Here is a 26,469-nt window from a genome sequence, read left to right on the forward strand (position 1 = left end):
TTCCCTGAGTGCATTCAACCCACTGAGTGGATAAAAATGTTTACTGTGCTGCAGTGACGGCAACTCACACTGAAGAGTTACATCAACAAAGAAGCCAGCGGGTAAAATACATGCAATTTCAGGAGTAAAGCAAACACAGACAGATTACAAACACAGTCTGGGTTTAAAAAACAAAACAAACAAAAAAAAAAACACAGGTAAGTGCTTCTTCAACTTTTCCTCTTTATTGTTTTTTTCTTCCATGTGTTATTGCTGTTATAGCTCCCTGCCACACGTGATGTTGAGAAAAGCCTCGTCTCTGGGTGTAAAAAGGTTTGTGAGCATTTTACACCTGCACCTTTACACCCCCCCCCCCCCCCCCCTCACACCGCAGCTGCTTTTCCTCTCTCGTCCGTTTATTGTCACTTCTACCTCTCATAGGTTACAACAGTGCGCTTCATTGAATAAAACACTATGAACGACGCAGTACATTCTTGCCACATTAATGTAAAATAAAAATGGGAATTTGAACATCTACATGTTCAGCTCCAGGGCAAAAACTAACTATTTTCACTGTCAGTTTCATCTGCTTGTTATTTTCCTTGTTGATTTATCACTTCTTCTATAAAATGTCAGTTCAAAACCGAAACATATTCAGTTTACTAAATATATGAAAAACATATATTATCAAATATTTACATTTGAGTTAAACTTCTGTTTAAATTATTTCTGTCAATTGATTAATCAATTAATCGTTCCAGCTCTATTCATCTCATTTCCGTACGTTTTCAGCACTTAAGAACAATGGCGGCTGTTTAATGATATGTTGTGTTTGCATAAACATATATTGATTTAGGACTACATCTAACGACTAGCTTTAATTATTAATCTGCTAATTATTTTCTTGATTAACCAATTGATCGGTTGGTCTATAAAATCCAAAAGTAGTGAAAAATGCCCGTTACATTTTCCCAGAGTCCTCGGTGACACACTCCCCGCTCAGACAGGTGCAATCCAAAGCTTTCAAGGCCGTTAGCTCACCGAGGGTTTGCTTTCATTCAATGCAATAATCCCTTTGTTTTGAAGGACTGCAACCATGCTACATACAGAATCAATACAATACAGAACACAAATTCCCTTTAGCTATGCGGCTAATTTTTCCAGCACTGCTTTAAGACCTTTTAGTCTAAAAAACCCAAAATACAAGTAGCACAAAACATTCTCTAACCCACTCAGCTCTGATAATATAATACCCTACTACACAGCCACATGTGGATGTGCATAAACCAAAACACGACTACATCTGCTCACTTCTATCCTGCCCTTTCCCCTTTACTGACTTTCTTATTCTTTTCTTTCTACCCATCATCCACTCAGGGGATTTTCAGAAGGCGAGGCTCTTCCCAACATCACCAACATTTGCTCTGTGAAATCTGCAGAAAATGGCATTTCCACAACAGTTTGCACCACAGCGAAGCATCATACAAAATAATGTTTTAAAGTTGACTACTAGCAAAAATAAAATGTGTCCCCTCATTGGCTTACAGTAAATGATGTGTGACTTTAACAGTGCAAGAGCTGCTACATGTATTCTGCTTAACATTCTAGTCACTAGAAAGTAAATTAGATCATTAATTTCATTACAAAAATACTAAATCTGTCCATTGGCTAATAATTTATACAATAGATTATTTTTCAGTTACTGGCAATGCTATGTCTGGACTGTGTCACAAGTGGACAGAATAATTATAAAGGTCCTGAAATGGAGCCCAGTGCAAACGTAGGAGGGTCTGACAGTTAAGTATTGCATTAAAAGCTGATTGAAGAACATAGTGAAAGGTCTCCAAGGTGATACCAGCCTATCCTCCTAACTCCGCTGTGGGACACTAGGATCTTCCTGGCTACTCTCCAGCAGCTCATCCTCAGAAAAACTGATGTGGAGGCAGGTATCATTCACAGGAGATGAAAAGGGCAGTGGGTGCTCATAGGTGTCCGACTGCGGGGCGAGGTTGGGGGGCTCAGCAGGATACGACTCAGAGGGAGAGAGAACTGCTTCACTCCTCTCTTCCAGGGGACTGTCACAGCCGCTGGAGGCTGTTAAAAAGGTCCCGCGGTCTCCGAACAGGTCGTCGTCGTCACGCAGGGGCAACAGCAGGGACTTGGTCTCGGAGCGGACCCCCGAGTCCTCGCTGGCCGAACAGGAGCTGCTCTCGCCATTGCTGAGGGAGTGGAAATCGGCGGATGACAGGGAGCTGGGGGTGATATCGGGGAATGAGAGGCTGCTGCTGCGGCTGGGGGTCGCATCATTAGCGGTGACCTCTCCAGGCATGGGCACAGCTGTGACTTCTGACCCTGGAGACAAGGTCCTGCTCGCCCGCTTACGGTTCAGGGAGGGTGGAGGAGGGTCAAGTTTGGGGATTGTCTGTTTGTACCTGCAAGTAAGAGAACAGACGCGCTGGTTAGTGAAGTCTGACAAAAAGGTTAACATGCTGAGAATTTCTCAGTGGATCCATTTGCTAACTCAGATTCAGCATCATTTCTTTGTTCCAAGGAGTACGAAAATAAGCCTTAAGCCACTTTTCCTCTCAATCAGTCACATTATACCCCATTAACCTGAGCATACTGTGACGTAAGCTGTTACTAGACAAGACAGTAACTCTCTCTTTCTCTCTGGCTCCCTGTTGTTTCAGCTGTCTAGGGACTTATCTACATCCCGCAGCTCTCATGCTGAGAAAACACAGGGACAGGGGCAGAAAGAGAGCCAAAGCAAAAAAGAGTTGAGGGGTAAGGAAGCGAGGAAAGAGCTGCAGGCTTTCCCCTCCCTTCACTCGAACATACACACCAGAAATAGCTACACTGCAGTCTCCCTGATGTTACCACAATAATGCCACGACAAGCTCCAGTGCGCACAACCACACACAATCACAGTCATTCTCTTGGAAAATGAGTCCTGACACACACTTGCTAACAAGCTTCACTTCCTCCCTGACTCCTCCCATATACATTATACTGGTGGCTGCTAACTTCATTCCCCTGTGAAATCTGGCCTGTGGTTGAATCCTGGTCTTAGTAATGAACTTATGTGACTTGCTGATATATTTACTGTCTCTGCTTCTGTACGAGGATGGTGTTAACAACTATAGTAATGACAGGCTTGTTGTAATGGAGCAGGGAAACCATAATTATCTGCTGTGTCCTATTCTAACAAATGGAGGAGCACACAGAGCACTGCGAGGGAAAAGTCAAGGCAAGAACTCCACTGACTCCAATGGCATAAGCGGTATCATTAGTTATAACACACACCCATGCTGCCTAGAGGATGAACCCTACTGACTTGGTAATCCCCTGACTTTATTCTCTACCCCCACCATGACACAATGAAACAGCCCTTCATGTGTCCATAAGTATAAATTGTAATAAATGTGGTGTTCCCATGATTTTACATCTAGAAAAGTCTATCGTCAGAGCAAAATGTAAATGTATCTGAAGCTTTGAGTTAAAGACCAAATATCTGCAACACTAATCCTATTCATTTTCAGCTGTTTGGCAATAATTAGTGTAGCCGGAACAGCCTTGAAGTCCCGACAATTCTGCGTTGTGTTCAGGTGCAATATGAGATACCGGACACTGGAGATGCTGCCACGTGAATTTTCTTTATTCTGTTCCCCACAATCTGTAATGTGACATTCTGAGTGTGAGCGTTTACACATTTCCACGACCGGCTACCGCTCTCCATCAGGTTAACGATCACTGAGGCTTTGAAATGAAATAAATTTTAAACTAAACATTCCTCCATAAACAATCAGCTGCACCCATACCTGTAATGTGACATTCTGAGTGTGAGCGTTTACACATTTCCACGACCGGCTACCTAACACACAAAAACAAAGAAACAAAGATAAGGAGAGATGAATTAACATGTGCGCTTAGACGCACCCCTCCGCACCCACACCCACACACACACCCACAGGGAGAGCTCCGGCAAGCTAGCTTGCTCTCTTCGTTCAATGTGCAGATGAACAACAAACCATACATGACCTAAAACCTTTACAAACACATCACAGACCAATATTCTCAAATTTAACTGCTTCCAACTACACTTAAAACTTAAAAAATGAACTTTTTAGTTTAAGCTATTTCAAACACTTACCGCTCTCCATCAGGTTAACGATCACTGAGGAGAGGCGGATCTGACATCACAACCGACATCATGGAACTTCAAAATAAAAGTGCTGACTATGAGAATAAAATAACCATAAAATGTGAAGCCAAAATTAATAAATAAGGTTACCTCATTCTGAAAACAATGTTAAATAATGTTGACATAACATAAAAATAATCATAAAAATAAGTCAAAACACATAATAGAAAGGATTTTGGTGAAATTAATAAAATAAAACAAAAAATTATACAAAACTCTTTCCTTGTCCGTTACATTCACCCCTCCTTAATTTCTCCAAAATCCCAAACATTAGGAAGGAACTGTAATCAGTAATTTGTGCAATCTACAATGGTCACATTCACTCAAACCAAGATGACCCCCGGAATCAGATTCCTCAATACAGCATGAAAAGCTACTTATGAAATAAGTTCAGAGAAGACAGAAGTTGATCAGGCTACTGCGTCTCCTAGTTAATATGGTGCCTTATACACCACACCCAATCTTGGCACACAACCCTACCAATGAAAACATTTATCGTGCATGAACAAGAAGATACATAAGAATGATGATGAATAATGAATGAAAAAAAAATAATAAATAAAAAAAATAAAAAATACTACAATTTGTACGTAGCTGTACCCCCATCTATCACACCTCAGAACAGAGTCAGCAAAGACTGAGATTTTCTGCCAAACCCTCTCATAATACCCCTTGGAAGTGGTTTCTGGGCCATGTTCTCAATTAGGCGATTAACCGCCTTAACAACCCTGCCTGTACTGGTCCTGACAGCATGTCTCTCAAGCCCTGAATTTTGCATTGGTGCTTGATCACCATCCACTGTAACATCAGGCAAGTCTCTCGAAGGTAAAACCTCCTCCCTCCGTTCCACACTCCCACCATCTGCAGAATTGTCATGAGAACCTGCACATGACATCTGATCAGTGTCCAAAGTTGAGGATTCTGACCTCTCATCCATCTCTTTCGTCTCCTTACCATCCCCCAATGACTCACAGTCAACATCCGGTGACATGCTCACCCATGAGTTTGTCCGGATCTCTGAAGTTTCCTCTGACAGACCCCTCAAGGCATCTGCTAGCCGAGTCTGAGACCCACTGATCTCATCTGTGGTGGCTGAACTGGGTTCTGCACCGGTTTGTTCGGGGATTGGTAAAAAGCTCACATCCAATATCAAGTTCCGATGCACCACCTTGGTCTTTCCACTCTCATCCTTGATTTTGTAGATGTGAGTTTGGGGATTACAGTCTATGACTGTATAGATTGTGGGTTCCCACTTATCTGCCAACTTTCTCTTCCCTCTCTCTGCTTTATTGGCAAGCAAAACTCTATCCCCCACATTCAGACAGGTGCCCCGGACCTTTTTGTTGTAGCCATCGGCTTGATGCTGCTGTTCTTTTCTTGCATGCTGCTGGGCAATACTAGCAGCTTCACGAAGGCTCGCCATCAGTTTGCCAGCATAGGTCTTGTAGTCAACCACATTGGTGTCCTTAAGGACCTGCTGGAAGACCATATCTACCGGGAGTCTAGGGATTCGACCGAACATCAGATAGAATGGAGCATATCCAGTTGTTTCATGCACAGTAGCATTGTAAGCGAATGTCAGGGTTTGTATCTGCTGTGCCCAGTGTTGTTTTGCTGCCAGTGGTAAGGAACGTAGCATACTGCCTAGCGTCCTATTGAATCTTTCAGTCTGTCCGTTTCCCATAGGATGATATGCCGTTGTATGTGACTTTGCTACCCCTGCGAGACTGAGGAGTTCTGATATTAGTTTGCTTTCAAAATTGGCTCCCTGATCGGAATGAATCCGCTCCGGAAAACCATATATGCAAAACACATTATCCCACAACTTCTTTGCAACTTGTTTCGCCGTCTGGTTTACACAGGGGAAAGCATGAGCCAACTTTGTGAAGTGGTCTGTTACAACCAGAACATCCACAGATCTCTGCTTGCTATCCTCGGCGCTCCAAAAATCGATACACACCAACTCCATGGGTGCTGAGGTGTGGATGCTCTCCAATGGAGCTCGGGCAGCTGGTTCAGGGGTTTTTGCAAGGACACATCGTCGGCAGCATTTCACGTAATCCTTAATGTCTCTTTCCATTTGTGGCCAGAAAAAGCGCTGTCTGGCAAGGTGCAGGGTTCTGGCTTGTCCTTGGTGCCCCGCAAGATCATGCACTCCAGAAAGGGCCTTGGCTTTACAGGTCGATGGTAAGACGAGTTGATACCTTGTGTGTCTAGTCAATGGGTCCCTGATTGTCCTATAGAGGACTCCATCTTGAACTCTCAGACGATGCCATTGCTTACAGAGTGCTCGTGCCTTATGAGGTAAGTTACTTCTCTCCCTTCTGGATGGCGGTTCTCCCCGTTCTACAAATAGCAAAACCCCCCGAATGTCTGGGTCCGACTCCTGACTGTGCCGAAGTTCCTCAAGAGACAGAGCTGGAAGTGCCTCTTGTTCGGAAGGTGCTATCTGAGGAAGAGCCTTAAAAAACTGTACCGCTCGTGACTCTGCTGCCTCTTCCCACTCAATGTGAGCTACACAAATGGATTTAACATCAGAGGAACTCTGACTTCCAATTTGATTGCCACAAGAGACATTTGCACTTGCACAGACTGAGTCAGGTGCCTGAGAGCATTGAACCCTGCACCGAAAAACATCTTGCACTCCTTCCGCCTTTGTAGCCTTAGCCTCTGCCACGAGATCCTCGTATGGCTCACTGATCAGCCTTTGACTCACTGACCTGGAAAAAGGGTCTCTACTCAAGGCATCCGCCACAACGTTCTTCGTTCCGGGGATATGCTTGATGCTGAAGGTGTATGGGGACAGCTTGGCCACCCACCGCTGTTCACAGGCATCAAGTTTTGGTTTAGTCATCAAATAAGTCAATGGATTATTATCGGTCCACACTGTAAAAGAATGTCCCTTCAACCAATGACCGAATTTCTCACAAACACTCCACTTGAGCGCTAAAAATTCCAAGCGATGGGCGGGATACCTCTTTTGTGAGCCAGTCAGAGTCTTGCTTGCAAAGGCGATTGGACGGGCCTTTGTCTCACCCTCTGGTATCTGGGACAAAACCGCTCCTAGACCATTGAGAGAGGCGTCGATGGAGAGGACCAGCGGTTTGGAGAAGTCTGGGTGTGCGAGGACCACACAGTTCAGGAGCTTGTCCTTGAGACTGAGGAAGGCTGAGTCACAATCATCGGTCCAATCTGTAGGTTTTAGCTTTCTGAAAACCCCTGTCTTCTGGTTTGATTTGCCAGTCTTTCCTCTTCGCTTTTGGCCAGCTGTGAGAGCAAACAGAGGCTTGGCGATAGAGGAACAGTTCGGAATGAAATGTTGGTAATAGAATATCATTCCAAGGAACGATTTCACTCTCCGAACTGAAGGTGTGCAGCCGTCATCTTCCATCAAATCTTTCCTTGTCATCCTGACAATGACCTCCACTTTTCCTGGGTCAACAGCCACCCCATCACCATCAATAAGGTGGCCGAGGAATTTCACGGAGCGTCGCAACAGATGACACTTTTTTGGACTCAACTTCAGGTTGTGTTCTCTCAGCCTCTGAAAGACGGCCTCCAGTCTGTTGAGGGCTTCTTGCTCTGACGGAGCAAAGACCAGGAGGTCATCGAGATAGCACAGCAGGGTGCTAAAGTTGAGGTCACCAAAGATGCTCAGCATCATTCTCATAAAGGATGCAGGGCTATTACACAGGCCTTGTGGCATCCTGTTATACTCATGCAAGCCCAGTGGTGTTGTGAAGGCGGTGTACTTCTTGTCTTCCTCATGCATGGGCAGGTTATAGAACCCTGATGTCAAGTCCATGGTGCTGAAAACCGAATTCCCGCCAAGGGCAGCAAGGCAGTCTGCTTGATGAGGCAGAGGGTGAGCATCCTTTATGGTTCTCGCATTCAGCCACCGGAAATCTGTGCATATCCTGAGGTCACCGTTCTTTTTCCAAACCATCACCAAAGGGGAAGCAAATTCACTCACTGATTTTCGAATGATTCCTTGCTCTTCCATTTCAGTGAGGACTTGGCGCAATTTTTGGTAATGAGCCGGGGGCACTCTGCGATATGGGAGGCGGAAGGGATGGTCGTCTGTGAGCCGAATCCTGTGCACAAAGCCCTTGGCTTCCCCACAATCTAGATGGTGCTTTGAGAACACATCTTGATATTGTTCAAGCATTTCCACCAGCTGATTCTTGGTAGAGGGGCTCACCTGGCAACCGTCAATGTCAACATCTCCCAGTCCAAGGTCCTTCAGTTTATGTTTCAGGTCAGTGTTATCCACAGTCTTATGTCGGTCATGTGTTGTCTTATCCGTGTCATTTTCTTTCTGACAGGAGCCTTGAAGCAATGTGAAGTCTTCGGCTGCCACGCAAGGAGAGACATCTGCTAGCTTGCAGTTTCTTTTTAGGGTGAGGGGCTTTCCAGTGATATTTGTCACTCTCATTGGAGTCCAGCCATCTCCCCATAAGTGTGTGACCACTCTGCCGACCATTATGCCTCGGGGGGCACACTTAGATGAGGTGGGCTCCACCATCACTGTACTCCCAGGTGACATAGGGACATTACTTGGCAACCTGCCCCACAACAAGTACTCCTGCTGAGGTTGTAGTGTCACTGCCTGTGTCAGCTTGACTGTTCCCACCTTGTCTGGCACATCCTCCCCTCTCCACCTTGTGAGGCCAGCCATCATCTCCAAGAACCGTTCGCATTCTGCAGACTCCTGTCCATTGCATGAGACAAGTTTCCAGTAAGTATCATCCTTCTTCATCTGACGGACTACATACTTCAACAGGTTGGTGCCTACAATGAGTTCATCATTCTGACCAGCAACCACCAAAACTGGTACCATGCACTTAATCCCATACAATGTCAGTTCCATGTCATACATGCACTTTGGGCTCACCCGCACTCCTCCACAACCAACAAGGACAATGTTCTGTGTCATTTCTTGTTGTTGGATCAAGGTATTTTCAGATAAGAGTCTCCGTTCTGCAACCTCACTGATTGTGCAAGCCATCGATCCAGAGTCAAGTAATCCTCGCAGCTGAACAGAACCATTTATGGTCACAGGAGCGTGAAATAATTCACCAAATGCTTCAACCCTGTGGATGTTTTGAACAATTACTGTGGTATCAGGCATTGCTTTGCATATTTTTGAATACACCTCCTTTAAATCTTCACCACATTCGAGGGTTCCCTCTTTGATGCCCACACGTCCCCTCTCCGAGTGTGAGCTATTTAGTTTAAAGGTGCTGTAGCTTGCCCTTCTGTGGGTGGAGACTGGCTGAGGTGGGGCGGGGCATTGCGTCCTGGCCTGCGTTGCCGACATTCTCGCCTCCAGTGACCTGGTCTGAAACAGTTCATGCACAAGTTCTCCTGTCTGCAGTGCATTGTAGTAGAGTGATCAGCTGCCTGACAGACTTTACATCTCCTTTGGGGAGAATCTGCTTGTTCTCTGTTTGGTCTTATATTGACTGCCGTCTGAGTCTTCTGCTCCAAAACACGATCTAGCAGACTGATGAGTGACTGAATGCAAGTACTCTCAGCAGGAGGAGTGGACAATGGCCCTGTCATGTTTTGCTCACAAGTGTGCTCCCTCACATTATCAGTAGATACATCTTCCAGTGTTGAAGCCTGAACGTGAGCACTAACCTGCCTCTGCTGTGGTGGCCGGTATGTTTTACCTTGATTTCTTGTCTTGGCCTCCCTCTGATGTTCAATGAGATGTTCCTGTATTTCATGTGATGTCCATTTCTCTGCCGTTCTGCATTTCAGGACACTGGTGAGTGCAGGGTCAGGGCAATGCTTTACAAACATCATAGTGACTTCATGAGCGGGATCTCCGATATTCTTCCCCTGCCTTCTCAGACACTCATCTGCTACATCCACGGCTTTGTTCAGGCGGATCCAGTAGTCCATGGGGCTTTCTCCAGCCAGAGGTACGGTGTTGTAGAAGTCTGCTAGGGGCATTGAGGAATATGTTACTTCACTGAAATGCTGTTTGAGAATATCAAAAACAAGCTTGGGGTCTTCAGCAGGTTTTAAAGAGGGGATGCTGCGCAAAGTCACCCTTACAACATCTCTAGCCTTTCCCACCAATTTTGACATTATCTCTTGGGAGTGCTCATTGGGTGGAATACCCCTTTTCTTCAGATAGACGTCCATAACTTCCTCCCATTCGTGTACTGTGTGTTTGTCTGTCCCATCACCCCTGAAGTGTGGCGGCTCTTTGACATCTGCCTGCATTACAAGCTTCACCCCTGTCAGGTTTAACTCAGGATGACCTTCCCCTGTGTTTATGTTGGGTGTGGGGACACTTGTGTCATTCTGTTTACCTGTGGTCTTCTGTATCTGGTTTGCAATGCTCTCGCCAATTTGATGTGCTAGTTGAGTTATGAGGTTCCCTATGTCCTGAGAGCTGATATCTTCATTAGTTTTTTGTTGCATGGGAGAGAATTCATCAGCGAGCACGTGAGGGGAAAATGATGTACGAGGACGTACTGCGCTTGCACCTCTCCCCATGCCTGTAAAGCTGAATGGATTAGGCGTCTGCTGTTGTGGGCTAGTGATGTCATGGTGCATGCGAGTGGAAGATAAAACTGGGTGGCCCACTTTGCTGACACCTTTAACTGGAGTGGAATCACCCAAAAACCTGCCTCGCCCCAGAGTCATTACTACACCACCCTCATCATCATTAGGTGGCCTGTTTACATCCCTACCATTAGCCATTTTAACCAAGTAGGTTGACATTCGTACAAAAGTAATGTGGGAAGGTTAGTAACACTTGGCATACACACAGTCCAAGAAAAAAAACTTAACAAAATCAATTTACAAAAACAAGAGTGTCAATGGCGTTCAATATAACCAACTTGTAACATACGTATGTACTTTTTTTTTTTTTTTTTTTTTTTTTTTTTTAAGTCTCTACTTATTCCAGCAACCACCGGTGATCACTCTGGCGATGATCCGTGGCGAAGAGATCCGGGTCACGGCACCAATGTAGCCGGAACAGCCTTGAAGTCCCGACAATTCTGCGTTGTGTTCAGGTGCAATATGAGATACCGGACACTGGAGATGCTGCCACGTGAATTTTCTTTATTCTGTTCCCCACAATCTGTAATGTGACATTCTGAGTGTGAGCGTTTACACATTTCCACGACCGGCTACCGCTCTCCATCAGGTTAACGATCACTGAGGCTTTGAAATGAAATAAATTTTAAACTAAACATTCCTCCATAAACAATCAGCTGCACCCATACCTGTAATGTGACATTCTGAGTGTGAGCGTTTACACATTTCCACGACCGGCTACCTAACACACAAAAACAAAGAAACAAAGATAAGGAGAGATGAATTAACATGTGCGCTTAGACGCACCCCTCCGCACCCACACCCACACACACACCCACAGGGAGAGCTCCGGCAAGCTAGCTTGCTCTCTTCGTTCAATGTGCAGATGAACAACAAACCATACATGACCTAAAACCTTTACAAACACATCACAGACCAATATTCTCAAATTTAACTGCTTCCAACTACACTTAAAACTTAAAAAATGAACTTTTTAGTTTAAGCTATTTCAAACACTTACCGCTCTCCATCAGGTTAACGATCACTGAGGAGAGGCGGATCTGACATCACAACCGACATCATGGAACTTCAAAATAAAAGTGCTGACTATGAGAATAAAATAACCATAAAATGTGAAGCCAAAATTAATAAATAAGGTTACCTCATTCTGAAAACAATGTTAAATAATGTTGACATAACATAAAAATAATCATAAAAATAAGTCAAAACACATAATAGAAAGGATTTTGGTGAAATTAATAAAATAAAACAAAAAATTATACAAAACTCTTTCCTTGTCCGTTACATTAGCAAACTTTAGCATGCTAAAATTCTAAACCAAGATGGTGAACGTGCTAAACATTAACGTTAGCGTTATCATTGTGAGCATGCTAGCATGCCGGCATTAGCATTTAGCTCAATGGACTATGACAAGTCTCAAAGAGCTGCTAGCATGGCTGCAGACTCTTGGTCATGTTTTTAAATTTAACATGTCTGCTGTGGAAAGTAGAAAACTACAAAAAGAAGATATTAAAGATGTTCTGTGTGTTCAGCTGTCCAAATATTTTATGAAAGAATAATTGGATTTCAGTTTTTAGCTGGCTAGCTAGTTAGCTGCTAGCAAAGATACAATCTTGTTATTGCCTAAGAAGCCAGTTGGGATGGCCACTGTAGCTAAACCTGAGCAAATACAGTCCAATGCATATAAGGCCTGGTCATGCTGCCAAGTGTGAGGATTCAAGGAAGCTTTGATCTGATATAATTAATAACTATAAGAAACATGAGTGGCACCATATAAGTAGGGAAAACAGCTGGACTCCTGAGCGCGCCATGGCATAGATGAAACTGCCCATCAAACCAGTGGGTGAGAGTATAAAGGTAAAAGGAGCTTAAAGGTATGAGGAAGAAACTAAATTATTTTTGACTTGAGGAAATTATAATAGCCAACATAGCTCTTCTGAAGCCAAATGAAACCCCTTGAACACTTTAATACTTCCTTAATACTTCCCCCGGGGTAACAGTGTCTTTGTGGTTTATACACACAAACGGCACAGTTTTAAAGTTTGACTCTGCTGTGGTCTCATGTTATTTTTGCATGTGTGCTTTCCCAGGATGTGGAGATTAATTTGCATCCAGATCAAGACGCAGGCTGCTTTCTTTCCTTCCCAGACTCATTATCATAACTTCAAGTCAGCAACTCCTCTTGTCTGTCACAATGTCTCCGCCTCACTGCCCCATCTCTCTCTCCTCTGTTTTTACTTTCCATTTTTCTACCTCTCTATTTATTATTCTGTCTTTGTCTCTCCATTCATCTTGCTCTAGTCTCATTCAGCCTACCTGCCATGCATCTCAGCAACTGGTTGTTTTCCTTTAGCCTCGCTTTTCCAGTAATTTGGAAATTCTGTCTCACACAACTACAAAACAAACAAGGACAGATGAATTGGCATAAATGTCAATTCCATCCACTTATTTCAATAATTCATACCATATTTGTGCAATTTTGGAGATCAATATTTGTAGCCTCTCCGTTGCAAAGACCAAGAACAGCAATGTTATTTGGAGCTTTAAGAGCTAAATTTGGTTTTCTTCGTGTATGAGCCATACAGTATTAGATTACTTGCTTTGGTGATTTTATGTTGTTTACAGTCCACAGAACTTTTAAAATTCCACTCCTCTGACAAAGCAGAGTTAATTCCTCCTTAAACATATTTTTGCAGAATATTCCTCTTTTAGGTGCACAGGGCGGAAGACCAGCTAAGGCCTGGGATCACACTTCTGACAATGATATGGCCCACAGTCCTCAAATCTTCCAGTGCTTATTATACCGCGAGTGTGGGACTTAAGCTCTCCAACTAAAGGAGATTATTGGGAGCTTGTTCAAGTCAGGTCATTTACTACAGCTCTCATTTACTTATATTATTGCATATGACTGCTGGAGAAGAATATCTACAATATTCCAAGCATTTTGGCAGCCGCTGCTTTCAGTTCAACGTGAAATAAAAATGCTGAGACTTTAGGTAATCCGCCACAGCGAGAAAATCATTGGGTTTTTGTTTTTAAGGTAAGATTATTATTTTGTGGTAATGCAGATGAAAACAGATTATTTTATGTCTTCTAAAGTGGTGCGTTTAAGTGTGGGTGGAAAGCTCTGACATCAGAGAATAAGCTGCTGCAAAGCAACATTTGTCATGTACAAAGCCAAAAAATTCACATTATCCTCTTTACATGATCCTCATTTGGTAATAGTTTGTCTTTCTGGTTTATTTATTTTTTTCTGCTTGTGAATAAATCATTTTCCAATAACTTTTTATTTATTTAAATGCTATTTTTGTGAACTATTGCCACCGACAGAATCAAATGGGTTTATTTGCTTATGCTGCTCTTCTACTGGCTTCTGGTCAAACATGAAGCAATACAACATGTGAGACCTCTGATGCTGTATGCCTGAGGCTTGGCTTATCATATCCTCCATCTGGAAGATGGTGATTTGGTAAGATCCAGTAAACCAAAACATGCACATGACAAGTACAAACACCACCGTGACACAGTGAGCGTAACACAGGTACATCAAGACGTACTTCCCTCCTGCTGCTGCTCTGACAGTTTTACTGTTCATGATTAACCTTTACTGACAAAAACAATAAAAAATCTTGACAAAAATATTTCTGCTACTCTGACTAAAGTGCGAGAGGCAAAACAAGCGCTCATAGTCCAGCAAAGTGTGGAAAAAACAGACAGTGCTACCGTGCACAAGACATGTGTGATTCACCGATTACCTCAATGCTAATGTGGTTCTGAATTTGCAAAACCACATCCGCATGTAAAGGTAATTATGTAGTCATTAGCAGAGAAATCACTGGTGAGACCCACACATGAGCCAGCTTACACCCACACTGTTCATCCACCACATGCCTACTCCCATGCTTGTGCCATAGACACCGGTTCTGCATGCTGGTTGTCATGAGTAATACTCACATAGAGGGAGGAGAAGGGGCAGAGAGGAGAAGAGGAAGAGGATGAGGAGAGGAAGGGGGGCTTAGGCAGTGGCAGAGAGCTCCCCAGGCTCCTAGGGAGAGGCAGGTTGTAGCAAACGATGAGAGGGAGAAGGATGGGGGTAGGGGCAATGGAAGGCATGAGCTGGGGGTTTAAGGGGGCTGCTGCTGGTTGGGGGTTATTCTGGGGGCTCAGTTTGTTTGTTTGGAAAATGAGGGATGGTTAGATGAGGAAGAGGATGAGCAGGAGCGGGTCCTCACACCTGTACCAAAGAGAGGCAACAGTTAGACTACAGAGGATCAGGGAGCTACAGTGGGTAAGGGAGCTTTAAAGCCACTACTGAACATTTACAACTAGGCACTCCCAATGGTAGTATCCAAAAAGATAGATCCAACCTGGGAATACTGAGAGGAGTGGGCTGAAAGCAACACCTAGACTAAACCAATTTGTCATCATTTTTCTACAAACAACAATGTTAAAGCTGACCATTTTCCAAAGCCTATTAGAACATTTTATATTGATTTCCCACTTTTCAGGCAGCCACTGGTTTTCAACTATTTCAGTAGCCTTTAAAATCCACTTGTAGAAACCTGAAATTTCTTGAGACAGAATATGTCACAGCTCTTCATTGGTGGTGCTTACAGGAAAGTCTGACATCTTAGACTTGAAGATTGGCAATAGTAAGAAAAAGACCAAGTGTTGTCGAAATCTCAGTGGTTCAAAAAGATCTTTGGAGTTTATAGTGGACGAGGACATTGACTGCAAACAGCAAAGTTTACAAAATTCACATTATCCTTTTTTGTCTTCAATGTTTTAATGTCTAGCCACACGCGGAAGCAAATGATTGCACAGCTGGTCACTGCTAATTGTCAAGTCTCAGAAGCTGGAGATTCCCGCAAACACCTAAACGCTCAATCTATGCAAAACAGTCAAAACTGTCTCAGCTTTCAGTTGCAATATCACTGAGAGATGTTCGTCACATCTAAATATAAATGTTCCCTGTGGTGGGTTGCCTGAAACTCCTTCACTTATTACACTAAATATATACCTTCCTCAGCCTACTCTGTACACACAACACTGCATGTCTGTCTGCTCTGGAAGATTTCCTTCTCAAAATTGAAGGATTAGGGATAGTGTTGTAGTTGATGTATGTTATTGTATGTCCTTGTACTTTTATGTTAAGTTTCTATTCCCCTAGATGGGAGCAGAACAGGTGTGGAGATTATGAAGCTCTCTGAGGCAATTTTGTAATTTTCTTGATTTTGGGCTATGTAGATAAAAATGACTTGACTTCACAAGTCAAGTAATTTTTATTTATTTAGTGCCAAATCACAACAGAAGTTATCTCAAGGCACTTTCCAAATAAAGCAGTTCGGACCATACTCTTTATAACAGTGATTACAGAGACAATTCCCACCATTAACCAGCAAGCACTTGGCGACAGTGGCGAGGAAAAACTTCCTTTTAAGAAGCTGAATCCTCGAGCAGAGCCGGACTCAGGGTGGGCGGCCATCTGCCTCAACCGGTTGGAACTAAATGTTTATATTGCACTAATGTGAGTGGACAACTGTTGCTGACAGGAAGCATCATATCCTTAAATCGTATCTATCCTTTGGGAAATGTCAGTACGATAAAAAGAGCATAATGAAGGAATACATGACTAAATATACACATGTGCATGTGTCAGGCCGATACTAGTTCATTCCTGGGCTAATTCAATGCAAAACTGAAAATCAATACAGAGACTAAAGCAGCAAAAGTGTTTCAGAGGTTCAGACAAACTCCCTGTGGCGTCTGCAGTACATATGACTCATAAGCACAGCACGCTTACTTACTTCACCATTCAATTAACAGGAACAAAGCAGGCAATCAAGAGAATAGCATGAAAAATAGCAACACTTTCTTACTTGAAAAACAAACCAAAATGAGCTCTGCAGATTAGCAGGTGGAGACAAAAAGAATCAGTAAAACATCTTTATCTTCCTATTTAGTCATGTCTCTGAAAAGAAGTCTTACCTGGAAAATCTTTTATGGCTACTTAAGCCTTTGAGACAGAAAGTCAGAGACACAAAGCAACTGAAAGAACAAGCAGGAGAAGGGACACTGGGCCTTTGTAAAAGCACCTTGCTTTTGCAAGGGAATTAACACACAACACCCAATGAGTGTGTGTAACACGTCCATGTGGGATGTTTAAGCATGTAGGAGGATGAACGTGAGTGTCTGCAAAATTCAGTTCAATTCAAACAACTGGATTTGAAAGAGCCACCCTGCCTGACAGAGCCCCAGTCAAACATTTGTCAGTGACTGACAGGCCGACGTTCCACCAGGTATCACATTCAGCCCGATACGAGTCTGACGGCAGATAAATCCTGCCGCAAACCTCTTAAAAACGTCAGCTTCTATCTCTGAACAGCGACATGTAGCAGTGTGTAAATCCAGCTGACAGAACCAGCTCCACCCAAATGCTTGGCAACATCATCCATTACAGTCCCATCACATTGCTGCAATCAAATTACTGGCCGGCAATGCTGCTGGTGCAGCTCTGGCACACGAACGATGATGTTAATGATGAAGAGGGAGAACAAAAAAAAAAGAAAGCTAGAAGAGGAAGAGAAGATCGCGAGATAGGTCAGGAAATGTGATTATGCAACATACAATACTGACATAGAGAAAGAGTGTCAGAGAGTGCAGTCTATAGCATGCCAGAGGAAAACATGACTCACTTGTGAATAATACATATAAGCTGGCCACCATATGTGTCTGTTTCTGGGGTGTGTGGGCACACTGCAGTTTTTAGCCAGACTGAAACATCTCAACAACTATCGGAGGAGTTGCAGAGAAATCTTTCCCAGATGATGAAGATGATGACTTTGGTGACTCCTGACTTTACATCTAGCTTCACCCATGAGGTTGACATTCATGGTTTTGACTGTATATCTGTACCACTATTGGATGGACGCCATGAAATTCACTACACACATTTGTTCATTTTCTTCTCAGGATGAATTGTAACAGCTTTGGTGATCCCAAGACTTTTTTTTATTCTAACACCATCATTAGATCAATGATGACTACCTATGACATCCTCATTAGTCTCAGCTGTTTTCATGCTAACAAACCCTGTGACAGACCAGTGACCTGTCCAGGGTGTACCCCGCCCTCACCTGATGTCAGCTGGGATTGGCTCCAGCCCCCCACCCCACGACCCTATAAGGAGCATCAGCATGTTAGCATTGTGACACAAGGGTTTAGGTCAAAGCACTGCTGTGCCTAAGTGCTGCCTCACAGAGCTGCTAGCATGGCTGTAGACTCTTAGCCTCATTCTCATGTGTCACTTCCAGAGGCTGATGACTCAAAAAAAAAAAAAATCTCAAATAACACGGTTCAGTTTTATGCCCACAGAGGGTGTTTTTTAGTCTACTATAACATCCTGTTTTGATCCTACTTTGGTTTTCCTGCTTGTTGCGTAAAGCGTGACTCACTACACGGTTAGATATAGTGTAGTCGGTAAAATGCCAACATACCATGTGCAGTGATGATATAGTATTGGAGTGAGTGGGCCAGCTGGCATGCACACATGGCAATGGTCCATGTTGGGTGATAATGCTTGTGTGATGTAAAACTATAAAGCTAAATCGCACTAATAATGTGAAGTGAACGGATTCCATCGCTGTGCATGACCAGCACTGCACCTGGGGTTGGAGGGTGGGGGGGGTGGAGGGTGGGGGGGGCGGGGGGTGGGGGCAGAGGATGGCAGTAGCGTAGGCTATCTGTCTGCTTGTTCGCAGAACATAAAATACGGCCACTCAGGCTGTAAACATTGATTCGCTGGGGAAATCCAGAAAACAAAAGCAAATGGAAGCAATAAAATTTGCCATGTGGAGGGGGAGGGCGGGCGCAGGGGTTTGACTGCGCCAAAGGTAATGTAAAGGAGTTTGGCAAGGGGAAACAAAATAACACAATGGAGCTGGAGTTTCCATTTCTCCAACTCTCATTTTTTCCTATGCTTTAGTGAGCTTAAAAGATCTAGTTGAGTCTCATAACACTAGCAACTCTGCGCACAGAAAAGTCACAGTTGTTTTCGTATTCTTTGCAGCTGGAAGATGAATATCAGTGTTTTCCTGTGCAGCATGACCTGAATTTTTTTGTATTTTTATATACGCCATTTGTGTAGAAAGCCCCAGCATAAAACTTTATGATTACTATTTATACAAAGATGATGTCACTAAGGAGAGGAGGCAAACAAAAGCCAATAAAGGAGGAAGAGGATGGCAGAGAGAGGGGGGAAAGTCACTTAAGAGAAAGAGCATAAAACATCCTGGTGGTGTATTTCTAAGCTACTGAGACAGAAAATAGAAAATGTGCTTGGACAAAAGGAGCGCAGGAGGAAAAGTGGCAGACAGAAAAGAGATGCTGGCTGTTACATAATTACAAATAAAGGGAAAAAGGGGGAGGGGGGGTCAGCTTGGCACACAAAACACTCCCAGATGAAACTAATGTTCAGATGGAAATGTACAGTAACAAGACGTCTCTCTTTGGAAGAGATCTGAAGTTCCCTTTTGTCTTTCTTTTTATCCCCCCACCACACAAAAAAATGTATTCTGACATATGTAGCCGGGTAGGGTTTCAGGTTGTGAAGGGATGGGAGCTGGGATTGGCTGGGAGTCTGTGCTACAGGAAACCACAGGATGTGAGGCTGGCTAAGTTGCAGACTGACACACACACACACACACACTCAAACACACACAAACAAAGCAGACATACAAAATACAAGCACGCCAAATACACACTACACCACTGAGTCAATTCCAACTCCTTATTTTTCTCCTTGTCTGTTTTGAAATCAGCTCTCCTTGGAGAGTTGACTGCGGATAGCTTTCAGAGAGAGAAAACAGCGAGAGGAGAGACAAATTTAGTGTGAGAATGAGCGAGAGAAGGAGGGAGATAAAAAAAAAAAAAAAAAAGAAAGGACTGAAGAGTTTATCCTGCATGTAGTGTTTTACCATAGCTGTTCTTTGTGATGGCTTTAAGGAGATTAACAGCTCATTAAAAAGCTCATTAAAATGTAATTACATGCTGTGGCTACATATATACATTCAAGGTAAGGGTTGCTTGTTTATCACTGAGCTGCACGCCAAAGTATTCAGGCATTAAGTCGAAAGTACAGTAGAGAAAGCACTTGGTAACATAAAATGTGAGAGAAAAGAACCTCAAACATCCCTGAAAAGCAAAACACATTCATTATAAAGTACTCCAAAAGAAAATGATTCCATTTACAGTTTCTACCCTCTTGAGACTTGCTTTAATGACTTCTCAAAATGAGTTATTTCATGGAATAGAAACACTGGGACGCAGTTAAAGCTGATGGAGTTTCTGTGTTTCTTTTAAATCTCATTCTCTCCGATTCCCTCTTTTCCACCTCAAACCTGATCCGCTCTTTGTTTGTCTAACCCCAGCACCCCCCCCCCCCCCCTCCCCCCGTTCTGTAATCCCCTGATTACAGTCACACTTTCATTAGCTGGAGGCTGTTTCTGCTGAGTTGAGCTGTTCTCCACTAATAACGCTAAAAGCTACAGGCTGCGTCTGTCACTGTGTAGCCTGGTTACCTCAAACACAAACTGACTGCTAGCACATTAGGAGTGTGTCTGCACATTAAAGGACTAGTTCGAAATTTTGGGGAGAGAGTCATTAGATTGATATCACTCTCGCGCAGCTTAAACATGAAGACATAGCCAGCAAGCACTTAGCTTAGTAAAGCACAAAGACTGAAGTCTGTGGGAATTAGCCAGCAGCTTAAAGCTTTCACACTTGGGGAGAGTTGTGGGGGGTGTCGGGCAAAGATGTTTGGTGAAGCTAAAGGGACAGGTGCATGCAGGCGTTCTACACACAACATCTCATGGAGGCAATCAAGGCACTTGCAATTTGTGCCAAGATTCATTCTCGTTTTCGGAGGCATAACGGTCAAATCTGAACACACAGACATGATACACACATATTTTTATGATTCTGTGTGACTTTCAATTCTCAAGCGTGACATTATCTCCAATGTCCATCGTCAATAAACATCCATATATCTTGCTTAGAAATCATGTTAAAAATAGACGCTCTTTATAACTCCAGAACTTGCCTGAGAATAATCAAGTTTGCATCAGTATTCAAAGTAATCCAGTGATAGTTATCCGTACATCTATGGTGAGTATGCAAACAGAAACAACTGTTAGTGGATTCAGCATACTTTTAATGATACTAATTTCCCAGAGTGTAAACAAATATAGGCTTAAAAAACAGGGCGGAAGTTGTAACCCAGAGCTACCTAACTCACTCACTATAATATAATGCAGCCTGTCGTTCCAAACCCTGGAGCATGATTATCTCCCAAATAGATGTAAAGACAGAAAATAAAAACATGAGTGACACAATGCACACAATGAGTCTTTCAGCAACAGTGTCACTCGTCTCTATCCATTGATGAACTGACATTTGCCCTGTGTTGAAAGCCTGTGGATACACGGACCAAAAAGTGAGTAACATGTTTCTAAAGATGTCAAACTATTCCTTTAATGTATGATGGTGTCACTGTATAATGATGCTTACACTACACACTGCCAGTGGACTGATATGTTACATCTATGTGTTGGTCCAGGGTTCGGGTTATTACATTGTTTTCTCTCTGTGTAATCAACTTGAGGACAGCCGTCTTACTTTTCGTCCATGATGGCGGAGTTTCTCGATGTAAACGGGACGATCTCATTGCAGGACCCCTCCTTGTTGTCCACTGTCCCATTGGCCCTAATGAAGGAGTCCAGGTCTCCGTTGACTGACGCAGCTGGTTTGCTGCTGTTCTCCAGGTTGAGCAGGTTGAGGTAGGACTCAGCGCAGTCCACCTGGGTCGGGGAGAGGGGCGAGGTCTGGAGCACCCATGAGGGCGTGGAGGTGATGAGCTGGTCCAGGGTCTGGCTGTAGTGATTCTTCAGATTTAGAGACAGAGGCTTCGCTAATGTAGAAACGGATGACTGTTCACCATCTGGAACAGATCAATAAAACAAGTTAAATTAATAAATGTCTCAATGAAAAACAAGATAAAGAAGAAACCACTTTGTTTTTTGTTTTTTTAAATCTCTGCCACTCTCATCACAGACTGGAGCAGTTCACTGCCAGTGGCGGCACTTAGGCCAGCCATTTCTGAGATTAGCAAGATTAGCAGGGCTAACATGATTAATGCATGCATGAAATATGTCAGTTTTAAAACACACACACAAACACACACATGTAAAAACACATTTATTATGTACACAAACTCACACAGCTCTGCCCAGTGTGTGTGTATGTGTGTGTGTATGTGTGTGTGTGTGTGTGTGTGTGTGTGGTGTGTGTGTGTGTGTGTGTGTGTGTGTGTAGTTATTCATTATTATTTTGGCAGGACAGACCGTTCTTTTAACTGGTGTGAATATATCCCTCCCCCATAAAATCTTCCATTGGGACAAAGTTTGTGTATGTGTGTGTGTGTGTGTGCGTGTGTGTGTGTGCGTGTGCCAAAAATAACAGTCAACACAATCAAAATTCTCACTGAGAAGTGTGTGACTGTAATAATGCTGACAGAATGTGGTTTTTAGATCCGCTGTGATTACATAATGTGTTACTCATTTAGTGTAGAGATGTTATTGCATGTAAAGATAAATTCACACACATTGTTTTACATTGAGGGGCGATGTACAATGTAGCTGCGATGCATGGCTCTCCATTTTTAATTTTCAGGCTTATATAAAAAAAACAAACGTGACCAAGTCAGATCAATAATCCAGTTTTCTGTAATTGACACAAATGCAGTTGTGAACACATTTTAACATATATTTTTATCATTCATGCAGGTGGAAACATTCATGGTCCCCAGAGGATTTGCCCTGATGACTTTGGTGATCCCCAGACTTTTCCTCCAGCGCCATTATCAGGTTCACATTTGTTATTTTAAGTGACTCAACTATTGGATGGAAATCTGGTGCAGGCATTCATGTTCCTCTTTGAATGGAATGTAATTATTTAAATAATCCCCTGACTTTTCATTTAGTGCCATCATCAGGTCAAATTGCTAAACTGAAATCTGTTCACATGTTGCTCCAATCACTTCTGTTTGTTAGTGCAGCCACAGAGTCACTAACTTGCCTGCAGACGCTTAGTCTTAGTTAATACAATATGCTCACAGAGCATGCAACTTGTTTTCCACAAATTAAGTATGAAACATGAAACATTTGAAATATCTGAAATTGGCTTTATGAAAACAGAAAATGGTATTTGTTCATGGAAATTTAAAAATTGAAAAATCTTCTCAAAACTGACCTGAAAACATGTTTTGGCACTAATTCTTCTAAGTATTTCCATCTCCTCCTCACTCGGGGGCTTTGCATCAGTTCTCAGTGAGATTTTGATGCTTTAATAAATGCTTTAAACTGCCTTAACTCACACCTGAAGGACAGTGTGTTTTTTCGCCTCAATACAGATAAAAGTGAAATGTTCACTTAAAACAAAAGCACTCGCCTTCAGTCCCTGGCAGCTCTGCTTCTGCTCCATCAAACACAACTGACGGTGTTTGCCGGCAGGAAGCCGGCGAGGGATCACGGTTTGTGTCATGACTGTCCACATCATCCCCAAACCAACAGGGGACATGAGTTTGTCTGAGGGATTACACTGTTCCTACTTTAGTCACCTCTGCAGTAACTTACTGTGTCCATTAGCTTGAGGCTCCTGGTGTAGCTGCCCTGGTTGTGTTGTTTTTGGGGAACGGGCCTCCAGCTCTTTCAGCTGCTGCACGAGCAGGGCCAGATGCTGCAGCAAGTCCCTGTTCTGCAGCAGTAGCTGGTGGACGCGGGCCTGAGCCTCCATCCGGGCAGCGGTCTCAGCTGCCATTTGATCCTTCAGCAGCTGCACCTGTAGTGGAAAAACAAAGGGCAGGGTATGTTTGTTTGAACATTTCTGATTAGATTTGAAAACCTAGATGCAATATCCATTAAAATATTTGTTTGAATAGTTTTTTTTTCAGCCTCAATTACTCTTGAGTTTTTGATCTACAATACCGAATGAAATCAGGTTCATAATCCCGCACATATCTATAATCCTTACACAGAGTCAAACTAATGGAATTTAGGTTCATCTTTGACTGAGGTTGATTTTGATAAAGCGATGCAATCAGACATGAAATACTAAAGTAAATATGCATTCGTCTCGCAGTTGCTCAGATGTTGTAAATAGGAGGCTCTGCAAATCTCTTGAGATGCTTTGTTACAAATATTTGCGCATTTTAAATTTCAGCACATGTTGTGTTTTTCTAATGCTGCACCATCTATTTTTACACAACTGTGTTGGTGCCGCCCCCTAGTGGGGCATCATTAGTAAAAGACATACAGTACCAGGTGGTTCCATGAGAGTCACACATCTTAAAAGGGATTTCATTGTGAATACCTGACTGATATTTAACAGAGTCACCAAGATGAAGATCGACTCTGTTTGCCTCCATTGTGCTAAATTAAGACGAAGCATTTTCCAGACGGTTATCCCTGTGTGTGTATTGTCCTCAAGCAAAGTAAAAGTGCACCATGGGTATTTTGCATTCTGGGGATACATCAGTGGAATAAATGTCAATATCGTGATAAGTCTGCAGCAAACATTGTGCCAGTGTGTGTGTGTGTGTGTGTGTGTGTGTGTGTGTGTGTGTGTGTGTGGCCCTCATGGGAGAAAGTATTACAAATCCAGAGGATGAAATAATTCCAGTTTCATTTTACACCACACTCCATGTAGATGAAAATTAAAAATTTTCATTATTTAATATTCATTCTGTTGATGCCCTCTCGACAGAGAGAATATTGATTTGAAATTAAAACAGCAAGGATGTTTTTGGAAATGCTAATGTCATTGATGAAAGTGTGGAAAAAGTGAATAGAAGTGTTAGTCGATTCACGATAGTCGATAACTATAACTATTGTAGTAATGAATGAATCGTTTCAGTCATTTTTTTTTTAAATAATCGTTAGTTGCAGCCCTGTTTTCATCTACTGCTTCGTTTCAGACAACCTCTACAGTGAGTGTGACTGTCAAAGTCTGCTACTTACCTGAGCGACGGCCACCTGTGTGTGTTGCTGCTGCTGCTGGAGCTGCTGCTGGAGAAGCTGCAGGTAGTGCTGTGATGCCAGTGGAGTGAGAGATGGAGAGCAAGGGCTGCTGGGAGTAATGCCTTGGGATGTCACGGTGAAGAGGGACCTTCTATCAAAATCCTGACCACAGAAAAACACACCCAGAAAAAAAAAAGGCATGTTACTGATGGAGGGATAAAGTAAAAACAACGTACTTTAAGCTGAAATGATGAGTATGACTCTCTGACATCGAATTCAGAGCCCACAGTGCTGCCAGTTTTTCATCCTGGCCATATCATACTGTCTATATAAGGAGCTATTTATAGATCTCAGACACCAGACAAATGCAATTAACAAACCAGTAGGATAGAAGCCACCCAGTACTCTGAGTCCCAGAGACCAGGACTATGACCCACTGATCCGGAGGCCCCTGGAGCCCCTTACTGTAACTCCTCACCAGAACTGGAATAATCTCTAAGCTCATTACCATACCATGCATACTCATTCCCTGTCTCCTTTTATCTCTCTCTCAATCTCCTTCCTCTGTGGATTTTTTAGATGATTTTCCAGATGATCTTTGGAAGCACAAATGTGTCCTGAAGAAATAGGACGTTCCCTAAGCAGCTTGTTCATTTCAACCTCTCTTTCCCTCTCCCTCTCTCTATCTCAAACAGTGCGGATGGAGTAATTGTGTGTTTCTGTCTCCAGGGATGTCAGCACTGACCAAAAGAGATGGATTTTGTGTGCAGGTGTGTATGTGTGTGTCTGTCATAGGCTCCTTTAGGGGACAAATTTCAGACTACAGACCTGTTAATCTGAAACAGCTGGTTTTTGGGTCAGTGGTTATGGTTTAGATTATGGTAAGGCAAGTAGTGGTTAGGGTGAGTTTCCAGGAAATGAATGGAAGTCTCTATAATGTCCCCAAAAGTGACCTATGACAAAATGTGTGTGTGTGGTTTCAGTGTGAAAGCATGTTTAAGCCGCACACAAACACATTAAAAATTCAGGCCTCAATAATCACACAAATTGCTACTGCTGTCATGCAAAATTGGTACAACAGGACACACTATGTTGTAACTTCTTCATAGAAGCACTAGAGGGCGAAGTAGCACACTGTAAAGTACGGCACATTCAACTTCAAGTGCATCTGAGACGGCGTGGTTACCTCGGTTCATTTGATCTGCAGCTTCCATAAATAAGAATGTAATTTGGATAAACTGAAAAAGTTTAAGTTTTTAGAAAATCTTTTTTTTCTGGTAGCTTGTACTTAAAAGCAGATTTAAGTGTTATTTGTCAAGAGCTATGACTCCTCCATAATTAGATGCTGATATAACCAGATGAATGACAAGATAATATAAAACAGCTGTAACAATGTAAAATATGTCTTCAGACAGCAGGAGATATAGCAGTTGAAAAATACTGTTCAGTAGTAAGTATTTGTCCTCATATCTACCCACAACTATACTATAGTGTTATGAATCATTTGTAATATCTTTATATAACCTACTTCTTATAAATACTTAACAGGCTGGGGTGTGGTTAAAGTAGCACGTTATTTGACAACAACTTTGCTTATCAATTAATCATCAGGTTTCACCTTCAAAAATATGGGAA

General features: G+C 42.9%; 1 protein-coding gene across 6 annotated transcripts in view; it reads right to left on the bottom strand.

Moving 5' to 3' along the window:
• Positions 1–202: 202 nt before the first annotated feature.
• Positions 203–26,469, bottom strand: part of si:dkey-34e4.1 (carboxyl-terminal PDZ ligand of neuronal nitric oxide synthase protein) — a 56,737-nt gene continuing 30,470 nt past the window's right edge. The window contains exons 8-12 of one of the 6 annotated variants that reach the window (XR_008830324.1): positions 24,835–24,996; positions 23,452–23,656; positions 21,437–21,758; positions 14,717–14,996; positions 2,291–2,411 (exon numbers count right to left, since the gene is read on the bottom strand). Coding sequence is in view for 1 of the 6 variants with exons in the window: in XM_056403935.1 (XP_056259910.1) it covers positions 1,847–2,411; positions 21,437–21,758; positions 23,452–23,656; positions 24,835–24,996 (1,254 nt within the window). In the remaining 5 variants the exon portion in view is untranslated. Of the gene's footprint in view, positions 2,412–3,613; positions 3,653–3,797; positions 11,409–11,430; positions 11,769–14,716; positions 14,997–21,436; positions 21,759–23,451; positions 23,657–24,834; positions 24,997–26,469 lie in introns of those variants that run through there. The other 5 variants (XM_056403935.1, XR_008830323.1, XR_008830322.1 and 2 more) reach the window with 5 other exon arrangements.

The sequence above is a fragment of the Seriola aureovittata genome, chromosome 18, assembly GCF_021018895.1.
Source record: "Seriola aureovittata isolate HTS-2021-v1 ecotype China chromosome 18, ASM2101889v1, whole genome shotgun sequence".
In the NCBI taxonomy this organism is placed as follows: domain Eukaryota; kingdom Metazoa; phylum Chordata; class Actinopteri; order Carangiformes; family Carangidae; genus Seriola; species Seriola aureovittata.